This window comes from Vulpes vulpes, chromosome 11 (genome assembly GCF_048418805.1).
Source record: "Vulpes vulpes isolate BD-2025 chromosome 11, VulVul3, whole genome shotgun sequence".
Classification (NCBI taxonomy): domain Eukaryota; kingdom Metazoa; phylum Chordata; class Mammalia; order Carnivora; family Canidae; genus Vulpes; species Vulpes vulpes.
Genome location: NC_132790.1, coordinates 88,561,845 through 88,581,661, shown reverse-complemented (window position 1 = coordinate 88,581,661; position 19,817 = coordinate 88,561,845). Strand labels below are relative to the sequence as shown.

The 19,817-nt window shown below is 37.5% G+C and overlaps 1 protein-coding gene across 3 annotated transcripts in view; it reads left to right on the top strand.

Annotated features, from left to right (window-relative positions):
• GK5 (glycerol kinase 5) overlaps window positions 1-19,817 on the top strand; it is a 73,795-nt gene that overhangs the window by 31,405 nt on the left and 22,573 nt on the right. For all 3 annotated transcript variants that reach the window (XM_072727053.1, XM_072727052.1, XM_072727055.1), the window contains 6 exons: window positions 2,464-2,539; window positions 3,223-3,284; window positions 3,370-3,443; window positions 3,655-3,715; window positions 10,950-11,076; window positions 12,048-12,152. In XM_072727053.1, the coding sequence (XP_072583154.1) occupies window positions 2,464-2,539; window positions 3,223-3,284; window positions 3,370-3,443; window positions 3,655-3,715; window positions 10,950-11,076; window positions 12,048-12,152 (505 nt within the window). The remainder of the gene's footprint in view (window positions 1-2,463; window positions 2,540-3,222; window positions 3,285-3,369; window positions 3,444-3,654; window positions 3,716-10,949; window positions 11,077-12,047; window positions 12,153-19,817) is intronic.

Sequence of the window (19,817 nt, the reverse complement as noted above, 5' to 3'; positions counted from 1 at the left end):
AAATCCATTAAGTTCTTAATCTTTTAGTTCTAGAACTTTTTGCTTTACATAATTAGCATGGCATTTTAAAGTGTATAACTTTTAATTCTAATATCTGTAGCCCCATAGATTCTCTCTTTTTTTTTTTCATGGTCTCCTGTTTCCTCAGATGCCTGATTATTTAATTTCTTTTAAATTTAAATTACTTTATGGATGTATGATTAACATACAAAAAGCTGAATGTATTTAATATATATAACTCCATGAGTTCGATGATCCTGGTTACTTATTTGTATGCACGTGTATGTATATCAGCTAGACATTGTATTTGCAAAATTATACGTAGAAATTCTGGGAGCCTTAACATAGCACTCTCTTGCTCTGAATAGGGTTTATGTTTGTTTTTTCCATTCTTGTAGGCACCAGGATTACCTCCATCCAGTTAATGATTGATTCAAAACTGAGTTGCAGTTCCTATGACAGCTTGTCTTTCTAGTTTATCCTTACTCATAGGGTAGAGCCTTTTTTTTTTTTTTTTTTTTTTTTTTAAGATTCTGTTTATTGAGGCACCTGGGTGGCTGAGTCAGTTAAGCGTCTGCCTTCAGCTCAGGTTGTGTGATCCGACAGGATGGAGCCTGTGTCAGGCTCCCTCCTCAGTGAGGAGTCTGCTTCTCCCTCTCCCTCTGTTCCTCCTCCATCTCGTGCTGTCTCAAATAAATAAAATCTTAAAAAAAAGAAGAAGAAGAAGAAGAAGAAGAAGATTGTTTATTCAAGAGAGTGTGCGCACAAGGGGGGGGGGGGGCATGAGAGGGGATGAAAGGGATGTGACCTGATATGAGGCAGATGCTTAACCAGCCCAGCCACCTAGGCACCCTGAGCCATCTGAGGTCTTAATCCAAAACAAGGAGGATTGACCTGATGCTCCTACCTTAGGAAGCCCTAATGTTGACTCTGTTCTTGTAGCCTCATATGAACCTACTATCTGTTAGAGGACCTGACTTTCAAATTTTTTTTAAGATTTTATTTATTTATTCATGAGAGACACACAGAGGGAGAGAGAGGCAGAGACACAGGCAAAGGGAGAAGCAGGCTCCATGCAGGGAGCCCAATGTGGGACTAGATCCCAGGTCTCCAGGACCATACCCTGGGCTGAAGGCAGGTGCTAAACCGCTGAGCCACCCAGGGATCCCTCAAATATTTTTTGAATGGATGGATGAATTTACACTATTTACCAGGCACTGAAATACAGATTAACCTTAATCTAATCTGGAACAAATTTTAGAATCACAATTTCTAAATTTAAAGAGTTTGAAATAAAGTAATATTACTTTAAACACTCCATATTTAAGTGGTTTAAAACTGGAATGGGATTTTCAAAGTATTTGTTATAAATAATCTGCAAATGACTACTTTTTTGGAACTTATGTCATGTGTTTTCATTTTATTGATCTTTTCTACTGTTCAAGTATAATTCATCCTTAAATAGATTAATTTGCTATTCTTTTTATCTCATTTATTTAGGAGACATTTTTCAAACATCTCCTATATGCCAGTAAGTCTTCTAGGTATTGGACTTACAAATTTAGTTCCTGCTCTTAAGGAGCTTAGGGCCTAATAGGGAAGTAATGATGTGAGATAAGGGCTATGTGGAAGATTTCCATAGGGTGCTGGCCTGGGCAAAGCCAGGAACTGCTAGTCTGGAAGAACAAATAAGAGTTGGAGAGGTGATGAAGTATGACGTAGGGCATTGTTTGCACTATGTTTAGTAATATCTCAGGGCACCTGGCTGGCTCAGTGGGTAGAGCCTGAGGGTAGGGCTCAGTGGGTAGACTCTTAATCTTGGGGTCGTGAGTTTGAGCCCCACATTGAGCATAGAGCCTATTTAAAAAAAAATAGTGAAATCCCCAGAGTCATTTCATTTTCTTTATTAGCTAGTTTAAAGATACTTTGTGGGTTGGATTTGAACCGTGATTATACCATCCCGTTTTATTTTTTTTATTTTTTATTTTTTTAAGGATTTTATTTATTTATTCATAGAGACACAGCTAGAGAGAGAGAGAGGCAGAGACACAGGCAGAGGGAGAAGCAGGCTCCATGTAAGGAGCCTGATGTGGGACTCGATCCCAGGTCTCCAGGATCACGCCCCGGGCTGCAGGCGGTGCTAAACCGCTGCACCACGGGGGCCGCCCATACCATCCCATTTTAGACTTTGTGTATGTAGACATAGTCATATGTCTAAACTAAAAATATGTATACGTACTTTGTTCTTTCATCACAAGTGTAACACATGCTTTGTGTAAAATTAAAGCTTTTTATACCTTATAGTAATTGCTTGGGAGTATATTTTTTTAAATAGCTTCTTTATATATATATATATTCATTCTTATAAGAAATGGGATTATATTGTATTTACTAATCGGCACTTAATTGTGCACTTAATAATTTAGCCTTTTTGAGTCAGTTTTGTGCTGTTGTATTTTCTAGGTACAAAAGGCAGTTGCAGAAGATAATTGTTGCTTTGGGACTCTTGATACATGGTTGTTACATAAGCTCACAAAAGGTAAAGATGATCTGATCTATCTCAAGTAACTGAGATTTGATAGAAATGATTCACCTAAAAAAGTGGAAGTTACTTTTTTTCCCTTCTCTTATCCCAAACATACTGCTCCTTGGTACCCTAGGTATAGTAAAGCTAGATAGACTTCAGATTTGTAAGAGGAGAGTGATTTTTAAATTGTGATGAAACCTCAAACAGAAGAACGGAGGAACAGTCTTAATTCAAAAGTGGTAAGACTCAAGTTCGATAACACATTTGCCACTTTGCATCTGGGTAACTATAGGCAATCACATGGCATCTTTGAACTCCATCTTTAAACTGCGGATGGGAGTGCCTATGATCAAGCCCCCAAGTCAGTTCAGTCTCTGTACTCAGCGGGGAGTCTGCTTGAGATTCTCTCCTGTTCCTGCTCTAACTCGTGCAGGCACGTTCTCTTTCTCTCTCAAATAAATAAATGTTAAAAAAAAAAAAAACAATGAATCTGAAGATTATGATGTGACAGTGTATGTGAAAGTGCTTTTGTAAATTATAAAAGTTCAAAAAGATTAAGTGGGAAATTGCTTTGGGGGCTCTGCACTGGAAATATATATTTTGGAGTGAATTTGAGGCCAAAGCTCTAGATTATAAACTAGGGATAGTTGTTGATTGACACTACTTATAATATATTATTTTCAATGTAAATTTAGGTTCCGAATTTGCCACGGATTTTTCAAATGCCAGTGCAACTGGACTATTTGATCCTTATAAGGTAAAGTTTTTTTTTTCCCCTCCTTTTGAATCACCAATTTTTGTAGAATTTAGCTTGGATTCTGATGACATATTTTTATGTTCAGATGCATTGGAGTGGCCTCCTTGCTTCCTTGCTTTCAATACCACTTTCTATCTTGCCTCCTGTGAAGGATACGAGGTAATAAGGAACATCAGATATAGAAACCAGCAAAACTGACCCTGAATTCAAGTGCCTTAGCATTGTGTTATTTGTGTGGGATGCTTTTATGTTCATTACATAACTTTTTGGTTTATATGAAAATCAGAAAAAAAAAGAAAATCAGTTTTCTGAATTATAGAATCAATGTTTCTAGAACTATAACTGACTTTTTCATCAATTTTATTTGAAGCCACAATTTTGGGTCAGTGGATGAAGAGATATTTGGTGTGCCTATACCAATAGTGGCCATGGTAAGTAGAAAACCTGAGAGTTTCTATATGTGTAGTATAAACTAAATAATAGATATGAATAGTTGGGAGTAGATTTAAGAGACATTAAAGGTCCTTGCAGAATAAAAGTAAAGTATCTTTTTTTTTTCTTTTTAAGTTTCTATGTCCTAGATATAATCAGGAGTATTCTATATTCTGGAAAGGGGACCACTGGGCCAGTCTTCTGACATGAAAGTACTTTCTAATCTTTTCTGATTTATATATATTGTTTTTCATAACATTGCTAAATTTTTAAAAAATGTTTTATTCTAAGTAATGTGTAGTTTATATTTGATACTCTGAGACAAAAAAAATAAGGATAGGTCAGGGATAGAGCCATTGCTTAGTTTGTGTTTGATACAGTATAACCAGACAGCAACAAGGCAGTTTAATGTAAAGAAGAATGTTGTATTTATATTTTATAAAATTTGTAGTCAGTATTATCAGTAAAGAAATTGTAGAAGAGTGAAAAATTATCTGTTTCATATTTTTAAGGTTTTTTTCTTGATTGTACTCTTTCTGTCTGGAGAAAAGGGCTAAAACTTAGAGAATCTCAAGGATTTTCCACCTGGTTGAGAGGATGTGTGGAAACTGACTTTGACTTTGATTTCTTATAATAGCTTAAGCAGGAAGTATAGGCCATCTTTCCTTAGGTGGATGGTTGCCACAATAGGTAGAGAAATCAGGTAAGAGAAGGGGAATTTAATTCCTAAGTTATAAATTCTTGGTCACTTAGAGAGGATCAGTCTTATTCACCTCAATGGTAGGCTCAGGTTTAGATAAGGGTATGGCTGGAAGGATAATTGAAGTTTAGTGACAAAATGTTCTTCAGATGAGTTTTGGTTTTTAAAATATTGCTATATGTAATTAAGAAGAGAGGTACCTGGCTGGCTCAGTCAGTGGAGCATGTGACTCTTGATCTTGGGATTGTAAGTTCAAGCCCTACTCAAAATTACTTTTGAGTGTGGAAATTACTTAAAAATAAATTCTTAAATTCGTAGAAATTTATTTAAAATCATAAATTTAATTTCTAGTTAAATTGTGTAGAAATTAAAATCTTAAAAAAAAAAAAAAAAAGCAAAAACAAAAAACCTCAGGCCCAAAATGGCAGCCCAAGTTAATAAGCCAAGACTTGATACCTACTCCAACTGCAGTTTCAACTCCCCAGAAATGTAACCCTTAACCAGTCCACATGGGAATTTTCCATCAGCACTAGGAAATTTACTGATAGACCTTTTCCATTCCCCTTAGGAGGGCAACATTGCCTAAAACAGTGGATTTTTTTTTTTTTTTTTTTTTTGTGCTAATAATTATCTTTTCCCACTCCCTCTCTACCTTTAAAAATCTTTCCTTTTCTGGGACACCTGTGTGGTTTGTTGGTTAAGTGATCAACTCTTGATCTCAGCTCAGGTCTTGATCTTAGGTTCATGAGTGTAAGCCCTGTGTTGGGCTCTGTGGTGAGTGCGGAGCCTACTTTAAAAAAAAAAATCTTTCCTTTTCTGTAGCTCTTTGGAGCTCTCTGTACTTGTTAGATGGGATGCTGCCCAATTCATGGATTGATTAATAAAGCCAGTTAGATCTTTAAAATTACTTGCTTCAATTTTTGTCATTTAACAGATTTGGTCGCAGGCAGCAACAAGATCCAAAGTGAACTTTTTTTTTTTTTTTTTCCAAAGTGAACTTCCAACAGCATTTGGGGACAACGAGAAACATGGGCATGGTACCCCACGAACTCTTTGAATTCATGTGTTTCTCGCTGTTCCTGAGGGCTGTGGGTAAGTTCCCTCTTGGTTGTGAGCTTCACTAATTGTTCATTCAAACTCCCCCAATCTAATTGGCCTTCCTTTACAGCCGAAACTGCCAGATGGTTATGCCCAGAGCTGGCAGTTTTGCCTGGAGCCCAACTGAGCTGGCAAAAGAGTCTGCCCAGAGCCAAATTCCTGGCCTTTCAGACCACAATTCCCCTGGAATTACTGGAAAACTCCAGCAAGATTCCACAAGAGTTGGCAGTGGTGAGCACAGGGCCTTCTTGTGACCAGGACACAGTAATGTCTCTTGGTTGTTGCTGATATATTAAGGTACACATATTTGTCTTATTTTGTGTAGATAAATGCTATCACTAACAGGGATCTCAGAGGCCAAAAAACTGGAAAAATTGGTGGGCACAGGTTGAGCATTTGAAGGCTGTTAGAACACTTGCCTCCTCAAGAAAATATAGTAAGTTGATGACAGAATGGGTTAGATTGATACAAGTTCCACCCACCAGCATCAAGAAAACTTCCATATAGTGAGGTACACTATAAAACGTGCAGGATCCCCAACCTAGTGACCCATCCTTTTAAGGTATTAGTTTGGCTCTGAGAAATCCAAAGGCTTAGCTAATGGGGTCCTTAAATTCTGAAGGGTCAGGCATGCCACCTTGCAGCATACCTGCTTATTTTATGTCTAAGAACTATAGTCCTAGAAGTTGTAGATATCTTGCAAAAATGGCAAAATCTTACTAAGTTGAGGAACTTGGCTCAGTAACCTGTCAGGTTGAGGCCAGACAGAAATATGAGTTGCACCTCATTTGCAGGTAGAATGGCTGGACAGAAATATGGGTTAACTCCATTTGTGCCTAGAATTCTACCAAACTGCCCCAGCCTTCAAGGGATTACAACTAGAAATACAATGGTCATTATGGGGACCATTCCAATTAGATAAAATCATGTAAGAAGTGCACTTGAAGGCAGGGATTCCCAAATTAAATGGAATAGGATACCTGTGTTAATTGGCAAGCAGAAGCCTCCAAAAGATTTCAAAATTCCCATGTTGTTCCCTTAAAAGATTCATGGCAGAAGGCTAATTAAAAATCAGAGAGAGAAGAGGTACCCAAAACAAAAGCCTGTTAAGAGTGATGTAACTCTTACTGCCCCGCCTCTATCCTCCCTGTAGTACTCATTCTATTAATCCTGTCTGAATTGTTTCTCTGCTCAAAAAAAGACTACACAACCATAAACAGAACTCCACCACATTAGTGGCCTTACACACACCCCTGTATTTACCTTCATAGGAGGACTCCCATATAGACCTCTTCTAGAGTTGAAACTGAGGGGTTTTCTGGTAAAATTGCTAGGTTATTCCCTTAAACAGTAAATGAGGAACTCTGGTAGATACTGGAGCCTGCAGAGGGGATCCTGGAAAAACTGGGAGAAGCCAGCAAAGGGTGAAAATTCTTACCAGAATCAATTCCTTCTAAATCTCTGTAGTGCCCAGTCCAGAAAGGAAAAGAAAATTTCACATCATCCTTTCCTTTCTAAATCCAGACTGTTGGCTGTTGATCCTTTCTTTTCCAGATTTACCTATTGCCTTTTCTTTGTCTTGTTTTGCATAACTGGGCTTGGCTTTCTGCCTGCATGGGACATGCAGGTTTTGGTTATTTTGGCTATCATTGGGAGTGACTCTAGATCTTGGAAAGGTAGTATCTTTTTAAACTGTCTTTGAGGATTCCTCTTACACCCGTGGGGTATTATTCAGTATCACCAGAAATAATTTAAATTGAAACCATGTCCCCAGAGGAAAAAGAAACAAACTGAGAATAATGTAGTTAGACAGGTAGATCAACCCATAATGTCATTTAGTTTACAACCCAGTTCTTGGAGGAATTGAAAGCGAGTGTCCTTATCTTGCCGATCTTCATAAAACTAGAAATGTAGCTCTACAGGCAATTCACAGTTTACCTGGTTCTTCATCAATTCCAAAACTTCCCCTATGTATCTCAGACAGATTGTAAATTAGTGGCTTTAGGAAACCAGAGTCCTTCTTGGAAGAAATTGCATTCTTTCTCTGTCCCTTAAAGTTACACATATAATCATTTCTTTGAAATGTAAACACAGCCCACAATCACCAGAGAGAAAAAAAGGGAAAGAAGCCTTTTTTTTTTTTTTTTTTTTTAAATTTATGATAGAGAGAGAGAGAGAGGCAGAGACACGGGCAGAGGGAGAAACAGGCTCCATGCACCGGGAGCCCGATGTGGGATTCGATCCCGGGTCTCCAGGATCGCGCCCTGGGCCAAAGGCAGGCGCCAAACCGCTGTGCCACCCAGGGATCGAAAGCCTTTTTTTTAAAAAAAATTACTTATTTATTCATGATAGACACACAGAGAAAGAGAGAGAGAGAGAGGCAGAGACACAGACAGAGGGAGAAGCAGGATCCATGCCAGGAGCCCGACGCGGGACTCAATACTGGGACTCAATCCCGGGACTCCAGGATCGCACCCTGGGCCAAAGGCAGGCGCTAAACTGCTGAGCTACCCAGGGATCCCCAAGAAGCCTTTTTAAAATACAACCTTCAAAAGGGCTCTTTTCCCAAACTCTAGTACAGATTAATCCCAGGGACAAATACAAGTCTTAAAAATCTCCACAAATGTTAGTAACTATAGGGTCTTTATGCACATCTATTTCTCTGTGTTTATAGTAAATGTGAGATATTTTTTCTACCTCTGGGTGGTATTGCTAAAATTAATTTGTAAAAGACCTCTATTTACTTGGTTTGAAGACAAACGCTGGTAAGGATTAGACATTTTAAAACTCTCAGAAAGAAACTAATCCAAATATTTTCTCAAGTTCACATGATCTGGGAAAATACTTGATGTGAAATCTACTTTAAGGTTGCTGGTTTAATTAAAGTAGACATATCTTGGCGCCTGAATGGCACAGGTTGTTAAGCAACCAACCCTTGGTTTTGGCTCAGATCATGATATCGGAGTTATGGGATCGAACACTGAGCCCTACTTTGGGCTCTGTGCTCTGTGTGGACTCTGCTTGAGATTCTCTCTCCCTGTTCCTCAGCCCCTCCCACTTGTGTGCATGTGCTTGTATGCACTGTCTCTCAAATAAGTAAATATTTTAAAAAATTAAACTAGACATGTCTTTAGGGCTATTAGCAGTAACATTTTATTCTGACTTGGTTTACTTAAAGGCAAATAATGTAATGTTATCTGTTACATTTTTTTTTTAATAGCTTGGCAGGGCACACCTGGGTAGCTCAGTTGGTTGGGCATCCAACTCTTGATTTCAGCTCAGGTCATCGTCTTGGGGTCGTGAGATTGAGCCCCGCATCAAGCTCTGTACTTGGTGGAAAGTCTGCTTGAGATTCTCTTTCTCTCCCTCTCTACCCCCCCCCCCCATCTTTCTCAAATAAATAGATAAATCTTAAAAAAAAAAAAAAGAAACTTGGAAGAGTAACTGACTTTATCTGATGTCTCAAGAAGTTTTTAGGGTGACATAAGTGTAATTATTAAGAACAAGTAAATAGATATAAATAAAATAAAAAATTTAGGTAATCTTTTAAATAGTCTCCCATATCATTTTGGGAACCTAGCGCTTAAAGTTTTGCTAAGTTAGGTTAAGTAATGAATTAAGCTAAATTCATTAAATATCTATATCATTTGTAAATAAGATGGAATACTAAAATATCAGTTACTAAACATAGGTTTAACTTGTGGTGCCTGGCTGGCTTTGGTGGAGCAGGTGACTCTCGATCTTAGGGCCGTAAGTTCGAGCTCCACATTGGGGTAGAGATTACTTAAAATTTTTTTAAAACCTTAAAAAAAAAAAAAGAGAAATAGCTACTTGTAACTTCTTTTTTTTTTTTTTTTTTTTTTTTAAATTTTATTTATTTATTTTTATTTATTTATGATAGTCACAGAGAGAGAGAGAGAGAGGCAGAGACACAGGCAGAGGGAGAAGCAGGCTCCATGCACTGGGAGCCTGATGTGGGATTCGATCCCGGGTCTCCAGGATCGCGCCCTGGGCCAAAGGCAGGAGCCAAACCGCTGCGCCACCCAGGGATCCCGTAACTTCTTATTCCAGAACAACTAAAATGTATTTGCATATGTTTGTGCTACATTGGAAAATTAAAAAGACATATGCTTCTAAAAATTATAAAATATATTTATAAATTTACCAATCTAAAGAATGCCAATTTAACAGACAGTTCCCAATTGCTTAACACTACTAGAAATACACTCCAAATATTGGGAATTATCCTTCTTATAATTATCACAATTCTCTCCCTAGTACATTGTATTCTTTCAAAAGCTTTAAATGCATGTTAACTGCCAAGCACATGATCTCCCTAAGAGTGGAACATGAGAAAAGGAAGAGCCAACATAAAAATTGTGAACCTGAAGTTGTAACCTGTGAATATCACAGAGATTAAGCAAAAAAACCATCGTGACCTGTGAATGCCACACACAGGATCAATAATAGCTGTGAGAACTCTGGAGTGGTAGAGAATGATATTAATGCTTTAAATTTTGATCGCATCTCTCAGTTAAGCTAGAGTCTGATCAAAAGGGAGGAATAAAAAGAAAACCACAGGCTTAAAATGGCAGCTATAAGCCAATAAACCAAGATTCAATAGCTAACCTACCTGTAGTTTCAGCCTCCCAGAAATGTAACCCTTAACCAGTCAACATGGGAATTTCCCAGTAAGCATTAGTAAATTTAATGATAGACCCCATCTGTTCCCGTTAGGAGGGTGACTGTGCTTAAAACAATGGATTCTTTGCTAATAGTTTCCTTTTTTCTCTGCTCTTTCTCTACTTTTAAAAACTTTTCCTTTTCTTTAGCCCTTTGAAGCTCACCTCTGCTAGATGGAATGCCCAATTCATGCATCAATTAATAAAGCCTATTAGGCCTTTAAAATTTACTCTGTTAAACATTGATTCTTAACAAGCTACATACAGTTGTTTTAACAAATTGTTATATTATTTCTTTTAACAAAAGTAATATGATTGGGAATATGCAGTTTTGACCTGTATCTATTTATATTGAGCACACACCTATCACTCTTATTAAAAGAGAAATTAGTGAGGTCATTATTTTGACTAATGAATGAAACTACTTTTAAGTTGAAAAATCTTAGTTTTTTTCCCCACAATTTTTATTCTGACCTTTATTTTTCAGATTTTTCCTGGGATATGACTTAAAAGTCATAAAGTGGGCTGCCTACTAAAAATTCCTGAGGCACATTATTCATTCACAAAATGTTAGTCCTGGAGAAACTTCTATCTTGTTGTTCTTTCTAGGGATTTTTTTTTTTTTTTTTGTAAGGAAAAGGAAAAAAGAAAACAAAATGTTGACCCTTGAGAATTTAATATAGGAGACAGTGGAATACAGTAAAATGGGCCACTGTATGACCCAGCCATCTTATATTTGAACATTTTTGACAGGTCGCCGATCAGCAATCAGCCATGTTTGGAGAGTGCTGCTTCCATGCAGGAGATGTGAAACTAACCATGGGAACTGGGACATTTTTGGATATTAATACTGGAAATAACCTTCAACATACTATTGGAGGTAAATAGTTAGAATTTATCCTTTTTATTGATAAAATATCATTTCTTTTTATATTTAACTTTTGTAATACTGTTTTCCCATTTTTTATTAAGGGTATTCTCTAATGTATTTTTTGCTAGTATTCGTATTCCAAGAGACAGTTAATTTCCAATTCCCTTTTTTCTTTAAAAGTATAAAAAAATGAGACATGTTATTATAGAAAAATTCAGGATTAGGGGCTTTTGGTCAGTTTACCAATTATTTACCTGTAATATCTGTTATATTTGTTTAAAACATCTTTCTAGGCCTCTAAATTTTCTTTTATGTGTTAGCAGTTCTTCTTTTGTGATTTTTTTTTTTTTAATAATTCTCAACTAGTGATCCATGCATATTTAATGACAGTTGCCAAGAAATTGGTCTCCCTTATGGAAGACATCCTAGGATGTGTAAACAAAGAAATTTAGAATGTGGAACTATACCCTAAGAGACCTGTGGATTCTAAATCCGGACTATGGTCTCCTAACATGGTTACTAAGAGGGAGATTTTAAAAATCTTTTTCTTACTTTCCATCCTCCCTCAAGCTCTTCCTTTTCCCCTAATTAGGAAAATGAAAGCTAGAAAATTTCATCATTGCATTAGATTGTTTCTATTTAGGAAGCTTCACAGATAAATGCAATAGCATAAATGGCTCTGTGTGTTTCTAGAGACATAAATATGCCTATGGCTACTAAAAGCTAATGTTTATTGTTCATATTAAATACCAGGAACTGCACTAAGTTTTTTATGCAGTAATTCAGTTTATTCTCACAGGAGCTTTCGGAGGCCAACTATTTCACAGTTGAGGAGACTGAGGCTAAGAGGTTAGAAACTTGTGAGACCACTGACTTCAGAGCCACTTTGCTATTTTTTAAGATAATCAAACTGTAGATGTCTCTGTAATGAATTATCTATTTATTACATTTGACTTATTTTGTTTCTTTTTTTCTTTAAGGCTTTTATCCACTAATTGGGTGGAAGATTGGCCAAGAAGTTGTATGCTTAGCTGAAAGCAATGCAGGAGACACTGGCACTATCATAAAATGGGCTCAAGAATTAGGTAAATCTTCTTTTAAACAGATTTCATAGAACAGACTTAAAGAATTCAAGAATGTCATAGGACTATTGACGAGTAGAGAATGAGTGGATTGTTCAAATGAGACTTAAGAACTATGATTTAAAATAATAGGATATTATTTTTATGACACTGGGGTGGTAAAAGGCTAAGCCTTAAGGCCAGATACCATAAAGAAAAAAAAAAGACAGTAAATTTAAGTATATAAATTATTAGAATGTGTAAGGAGAGATGGCATAAGCAAAGTTAAAAGTCAAATTGGTAAGACCAATTTGTAGCATACACCAAAAAATTAATAAAGATGACTAAAGAATGAACAAGGAGATCTCTGGGTGGCTCAGTGGTTTAGTGCCTGCCTTCAGCCCAGGGTGTGATCCTAGAGTCCTGGGATCGAATCCCGCATTGGGCTCCCTGCATGGAGCCTGCTTCTCCCTCTGCCTGTGTCTGCCTCTGTGTGTGTGTGTGTGTCTCTCTCTCATGAATAAATAAATAAAATCTTTAAAAAAAAATTAACCAAGTACAGAAGTACAACTATCATAAATAACTACTAAAAAAGGCTACTCAGAGGCTCCTGGCTGCTCAGCTGGAAGGGCATTTGACTCTTGATCTCAGGGTCACTAGACCAAGCTCCACATTGGGTGTAGAGATTACTAAAAAAAAAAAATAAATAAGCAAACTTAATAAAATACTATTCATTGGGCACTTGGGTGGCTCGGTCACTTAAGCGTCTGCCCTCAGCTAAGGTCATGATCCCAGAGTCCTGGGATCGAGTCCTGCGTTGGGCTCCATGCTGGGCAGGGAACCTCCTTTTCCCTCTCCCTCTCCCACTTTACTCTCTCCCTCTCTTGCTCTCTCTCAAATAAATAAATTAAATCTTAAAAAAATAATTAAAAATGAAAAAAAGGGATCCCTGGGTGGCGCAGCGGTTTGGCGCCTGCCTTTGGCCCAGGGCGCGATCCTGGAGACCCGGGATCGAATCCCACGTTGGGCTCCTGGTGCATGGAGCCTGCTTCTCCCTCTACCTGTGTCTCTGCCCCTCTCTCTCTCTCTCTCTCTCTGTGACTATCATAAATAAATAAAAATTAAAATTTTTTTAAATAAATAAAAATGAAAAAAATGCTGTTCAAATTCAACAATCAAAGAAATACACATCTAAAAAATGATGTCACCTGTCATTGACATTTGGGTTATTTTCACTTTTTGGCTATTGTAAATAATGAACAGCCTGTATATTATATAGCCACATTTCATGCAGAAGGTGTGAAATGTTATATACCAAAGATTAACAGTGGGGTATCTCTGATGATAAAATTATGGAGCAGGCTATGGTTTTCTACTTTGCTAATTTGAACTAAGCTGATTCGTTTAAAGACAGAGCTAAATCTTTTGCCAGTAAACATAGGAGGAAAATGCCAATCTATCTCCTTTCTTCCTTTTTCTCTTTTTCCATGAGCCTGCACACAAAAAAAGTTTATTTCAAAGTTTTCTGTTACCTCCTTAAAGTCTCTTGTTTTTTTTTTCTTTTTTTAGATTTATTTATTTATTTATTCAGAGAGAGTGTAAGAGTGAGAGCTTGAGAAGGGGGAGGGGCAGAGGGGGAGAGAGAGAATCTCAAGCAGAATCCCTGCTGAGCATGGAGCCCAACAAGATGCTTGATCTCAGGACAGGACCCTGATATCATGACCTGAGCTGAAATCAACAGTTGGAGGCCCAACTGATTGAGCCACCCAGGTGCCCCAAAAGTTTCTTCTTTAAATGTACTTCTTTTCTTTCCTTTTCTTTTTTTATTTTTTATTTTATTATTTTTTTAAGATTTTATTTATTTATTCGTGACACAGAGAGAGAGAGAGAGAGAGAGAGAGAGAGAGAGGCAGAGACACAGGCAGAGGGAGAAGCAGACCCCATCCATGCAGGGAGCCCAATGTGGGACTTGATCCCGGGTCTCCAGGATCACACCCTGGGCTGAAGGTGGCGCTAAACTGCTGGGCCACCAGGGCTGCCTTGTTTTTTGTTTTTTGGTTTTTTTTTTTAAATATTTTATTTATTTATTCATGAGAGATGCAGGAGAGAGGCAGAGACACAGGCAGAGGGAGAAGCAGGCTCCATGCAGGGAACCCACTTAACCGCTGGGCTAACTGTGGCATTAACACTTAACCGCTGAGCCACTCAGGCATTCCAAATGTATTTCTTTTATTTTTGGACATCTATCTTGATGATCAGAAATAGAAAATTATATATTTCTTTTCTTTAAGTTATACCTTCTATTAATTTTATTTCCTTCCCAGAAGATGCAAAGAAAAAGCAGAATAATTTCACATTCATCAGTTAAAAAAATCATTCTAGAGTTCTGTGTGACATCATGTGCACATTCTCCATAGGAATCTTTGTTTTGCTGGATTGAGGCTCATTCACCGTGATTCTCAAATGATGAAAGCTCTTTTCTGGGAGATGGGGCTAAATGGTCCTACCTAGAAAAGTGGTGTGATTTCTGGTGGAGGCACAAGCTCTCCTAAGGGCCAGTCACGTATTTGGCAAGAAAATGGGACTATTGTCCTAACTGGAGAGAGAGAGAATTCAGAGTTGAGTTATTTACTTTAAAATTTTAGTCATTGGTAAAGCTAAACCTTATTGTATGTATCTGTCTGAAATTCACACACAAAAAGTTGACATTTATTTGAATATATATCACTTTAATGGGTATACTGAGAAAAATTTAATTATGTTCAGGAGAAACACAGTGTGTAAGAGCCTAAGTAGCCCTGGAATTTCCTTGAATGTGTAAGCTGAGACTGTATCTTTGTGTTGCGTCCTGAGCTTGTTCCAATCTGAATGATGGCTTCCTTCCACTTGTTTTAGTGGATTGAATACTTCAGGCTCAGGTATAAAAGCTGTTTAAAACAAGTTTCATCTTGATTTTTGGATCTATTTTCTAAGTCTTTTTCACACAGCCCGATTCTTCCTTTTTTTCCACTTTAGCCCTCTATGTTAATTCAACATTTGGGTTCCCACAGGATCATCTCTTCTTTTTAATTTGATCCATTTCTGCTCCCCTTCACTCTTTGTTCTATTTTGCTGTCTTAATCTTAATAAATATTTTTTATGTCTTCTAGCTTTTATTGAGTTAACAAGTAACTGAGTGCTCCCCGTGTGCCTGGAACTGTACATGTGAGGGGACACAAATGAATAACACAGACACCTGCTGCTCCCATGGCATTTATAGTCTAGCAGGAAAGACATGTTTTAAATGAAAAGCTGAAAAAATATATATATATATATATTAGTGTTAAGTCCCAGGAAGGAGAAGTAGTAGTAGGATCAATGATCCCTTTTTAAAGGGACAGCTTTATCTAGTCTGGAGAATCTAGAGGCTTCTTTCAAGAATGATGTTGGCTATTCCCTGAAGGGATAACAACTAGTGGTTGCACCTGGGTGGCTCAGTTGGTTAAGCATTGGACTCTTGATTTCCACTCATGTCCTGATCTCATGTTGGGCTCCGTGCTTAGTAGGGAGTCTTCTGGAGATTTTCTCCCTCTGCCTCTGCCCCTTGCCCTGCTTGCTCTCTCTCTAAAATAAAAAAATAAAAAATAAAATAAATCTTAAAAAGAAAGAAAAGAAAAAAGAGTGGTTTTATAGGTGAGAGAAGCAAGTTAAATTAGGAGGCAGTCCAAGTAAGGAGGAATAGTGAGGGAGGCATGCAGGGAGAAGCATGACCTATTTAAGGGACTAAAAGAATGCCCTATTTCTTCTCTGCAGTTCAGGCAGTTGACATCTCTGTTGTACTCCAGTAACACAGGTCAGGGAACATTTTTTCCCTAGCAATATCACTTTTAATTGGTACGTGTCACATCTGCTTGCTCCATGCAATCCCCATAAGACTTCCCCATACACGTGTAAAATTACCCAGGACTCTTGTTTACTAGAAATAAGGAAACTGATTCCTCTCAGGGTATCTTCCCAAGAGAGAAAGTGTCCCTCATTAGAAGGGATGAGATAAACATTTTCTCATTATATGAACTAGTTCTAGGTGGTGGTGAAGCACATACATGTTACTGCTGGTGAACAGGATCTTAGTTCATGGTCCCAGATCCCTCTCTTCTTGTTGGGGAAGAGAAGTATGGGTTACCACTGAAGCTCAAGTAGAGCCCAGTATGAATGAATCCTTAAATTCTCAAGTAGACAGTGCAGACCCAGGGTCTTGTAGAGGCCACCACCTGAGTGTTATTGGTGAAAATACTAGAGGCTGCTAAAGGCGCTTGGATGTTTGGGGCTCCTGGGTGGCTCAGTTGGTTTAGCATGGACTCTTGATTTCAGTTAGGTCATGATCTCAGGGTTGTAAGATCAAGCCCCGAGTCAGGCTCCTTGCTGGGTGTAGAGGTTACTTAAGATTCTCTATTTCCTTCTCCCTCTGCCCCTCCCACATCATGCCCCTCCCCTGCCCCCACTCTCTCGCTGTCTCTTTAAAAAAAAAAAAAAAAAAAAGATGCTCTGGATTTTCTCTATGGATCCAGCCTGCTGAGCCAGGAGAAAATCCCCATAGAATGTGGAGAAGGCTGGCTTGGCCAATCCCTGGGAGAGCTTGCCAACAGTGGACATCAATACTGTTTGGTCTGAACTGCTCCTCTTCCAGCCTGAGAGAGGGAGGCCTAATCTTTCTCATATTTCCAGAAACCAGAGAGCCAAGGTTCACTCCTCTGCCTCTCTCATTGCCTGACAACCCCATAAGCCTGATCTGAAAGGAAGCACAATGTAAGAACATACAGTACCCTGAAGGCAGGTATAATAGGAGAAACTGAAGATTAAAATAACACCAACAAAAGTTAAACTTGAAGGGTTGAAAGAAAATATTACAAAGAAATGTTTGGAAAACATCCAGAGTTTTGAAGAACAAAACCTTGATATGTAAAACATAAAATAGTGCTAAAAATCCAAATAAGAATCATAAAGAATTTAAAAACAAAAAAGAAAAATAGAAGATAAAACTGAGAGGTAAGAGATACAGAGGAGAGATTAGAGAAAAAAATATGTGAACAGTAGTCTCATTGCTGGCTTATGAAAATGTAATTATGGTAATGGAGTTACAAAAATGTAAACATTGAAGCAAAAAATTGAAAATAAATTTCCTTGAACAGAAGAAAGACCTTAGTTTTCAGACTGAAATAGCTTAGTTAAAAAAAAAAAAAGAAGAGATACAAACTAAGACAGTCACGTGTGTGAATTATCTGATTTCCAAGAATAAAGAAAAGCTTCAAGATAGTTTATGTATGAAGAAATAAATACTCAGAGTGGCATGGAAGTTAATTGTAAAATTTGGAAAGTGGAACAGCATGTACATATAGAGAAGAAAGAACAATGAGCCAATATTTTGGTGCTTGGCTAAGCTATCATTCATATTAAGTGGAAAAGGGACACTTCCTGGCTGTGCAGTATGTGTTTTCTGAGGAAATTACCCAAGGAGATACTCCAGCCAAAAAGAAATAGATCAAAGATCTCAACATGGAGAACGCAAAGTGTGTAACTAAGATGTTTTTCAAAAAAGAGTTTTTATTTTTCCCTCCTGTAGCAGGCCAGACTTTGTTCTATTTTATTTGAACTGTTCTTGTATGGGGAGATCCCTGGGTGGCTCAGCGGTTTAGTGCCCGCCTTCGGCCCAAGGCGTGATCCTGGAGACCCAGGATCGAGTCCCACATCAGGCTCCCTGCATGGAGTCTGCTTCTCCCTCTGCCTGTGTCTCTGCCTCTCTCTCTCTCTCTCTCTCTCTCTCTCTGTCTGTCTCATGAATAAATAAATAAAATCCTTTAAAAAAATATTTAAAAAAAAACTGTTCTTGTACCAAATTGATAAAAGATGTCTTATGGTAACGTAAAATCTTTATTTTTGTACGTTAAGAACATAGTTTTGAATATCTCTTTAAGAGATTAAAATTATCTTAACACTAAAAAGAGTCCCCTGATTAAACTAGGCTTAAATATTTTATGTATGATGTATGATTGGAGTGGAGCACCTGGGTGTATTATGTATGATGTATGATTGGAGTGGAGCACCTGGGTGGCTCCGTCAGTTAAGCATCTGACTCTTGATTTCTGCTCAGGTCATAATCCAAGGTTGTACGATCGAGCCCTGCTTCAAGCCCTGAGTTGGGTTCCCACTGTGCGTGGAGCCTACTTAAGATCCTCTCTCTCTCTCCCTCTCTCTCTGTCCCTCTCCTCCCTAAAAATAAAGGAAAGAAAGTAATGTTTCTGTTAAGTTCCAAAAGGGTATTCTTTTTTTCTTCTTCCCATAAGTGATTTTAATTCCATGATGTGTAACTTATGGGGTAAATTGCTGGTCAAGAATAAACAACAGACTGTACATTTTTTTTTCTGTTCTTCATCTTTTTGTTCATTTATGTTTTCATTTCGAGTTCAGTGAAATCCCATTCTGAACACATACACACACACATCCTTTTCTCAGTGCTGTACTTTGAAAAGCACTGGAGTGGAACATCTCAGCCTGTTATGTAATATGGTTAGAAATAAATAGCAAAAACAGTATTTAAATGGTACTTTGCCCATGGAAATTTGAAATCTCTTTTCTTAAGTAACATAGAGCCAAGGAAAACTTTGAAACATAATTTGATAGTGTCTAAAAAATACAGAAACCAACTATAATTCTGTAAAAACAGTACTTAGAGGAAAATGATGAATGCTTATTAATAAGAAAAAGGAGAGAAGCATAATAAACTTCCCAGCCAAAACGTACAAGGACATACAAATTATTAAAACTGACAAATAATAAAAAGTAAAATTGATAAACTAAATGTCTTTTAAAAATACCCAAGAATTAGTATTCTACCCATGTTTCACTGGGTATATATACAGTGAGATATATAGTGAGAGAGAGGTGAAAATTAGAACTGTTTTAACTTTTTATTTTTAAACAATTTCAAATTTAAAGTTATAAAAACAACACAAAAACCTGTACACCCTTTAAGACTTTATTTTATTTTTAAGTAATCTCTGTACCCTACCTGAGGCTTGAGTGTACAAACCCAAGATCAAGTCACATGCTCTGACAACTAAGCCAGCCAAACTGCTCCTCCAAATTTGCTAATTTTTAACATTTTACCATGATTGTGTTACCTACCTACCATCTATCCTGTACTGCAGGACAGATAAATACCTGTATAATTTTCTGAGCTCTTTTAAGAATGGATTACATGCATCATGCTTCTTTCCCTGTAGTATTTCATGGTGTATTTCCTAGGAACAAGAACACTCTCATACTTATCTGAAGTATGGTTATTAACTTGAGAAGAGTTAACATTGGATATAATATTCTTTACCATATTTATAGTCCATATTCTCATTTTGTCAGATGTACCAGTAATGTCCTTCATGGCAATTCTTCCCCATTATAAGATCCAGACCATTGTTGCTTATTGTATAATTTCCTTTAATCTGGAATCCCTTCTTCAGCTTTGTTTTTCATGCTGTTGACATTTTTGAAAGCCATAGGCCAGCTATTGTCTAGAATATCCTTCAGTTTACGTTCTTGTGACTAGGTCCATGTTATGTAGTTTTGGCTGAAACCATACATAAATGGTAACTGTATCCTTCTCAGAATGTATACCTGGAGTTGCAGGGTGTCCATTAGTCCCATTACTCCTCTGTA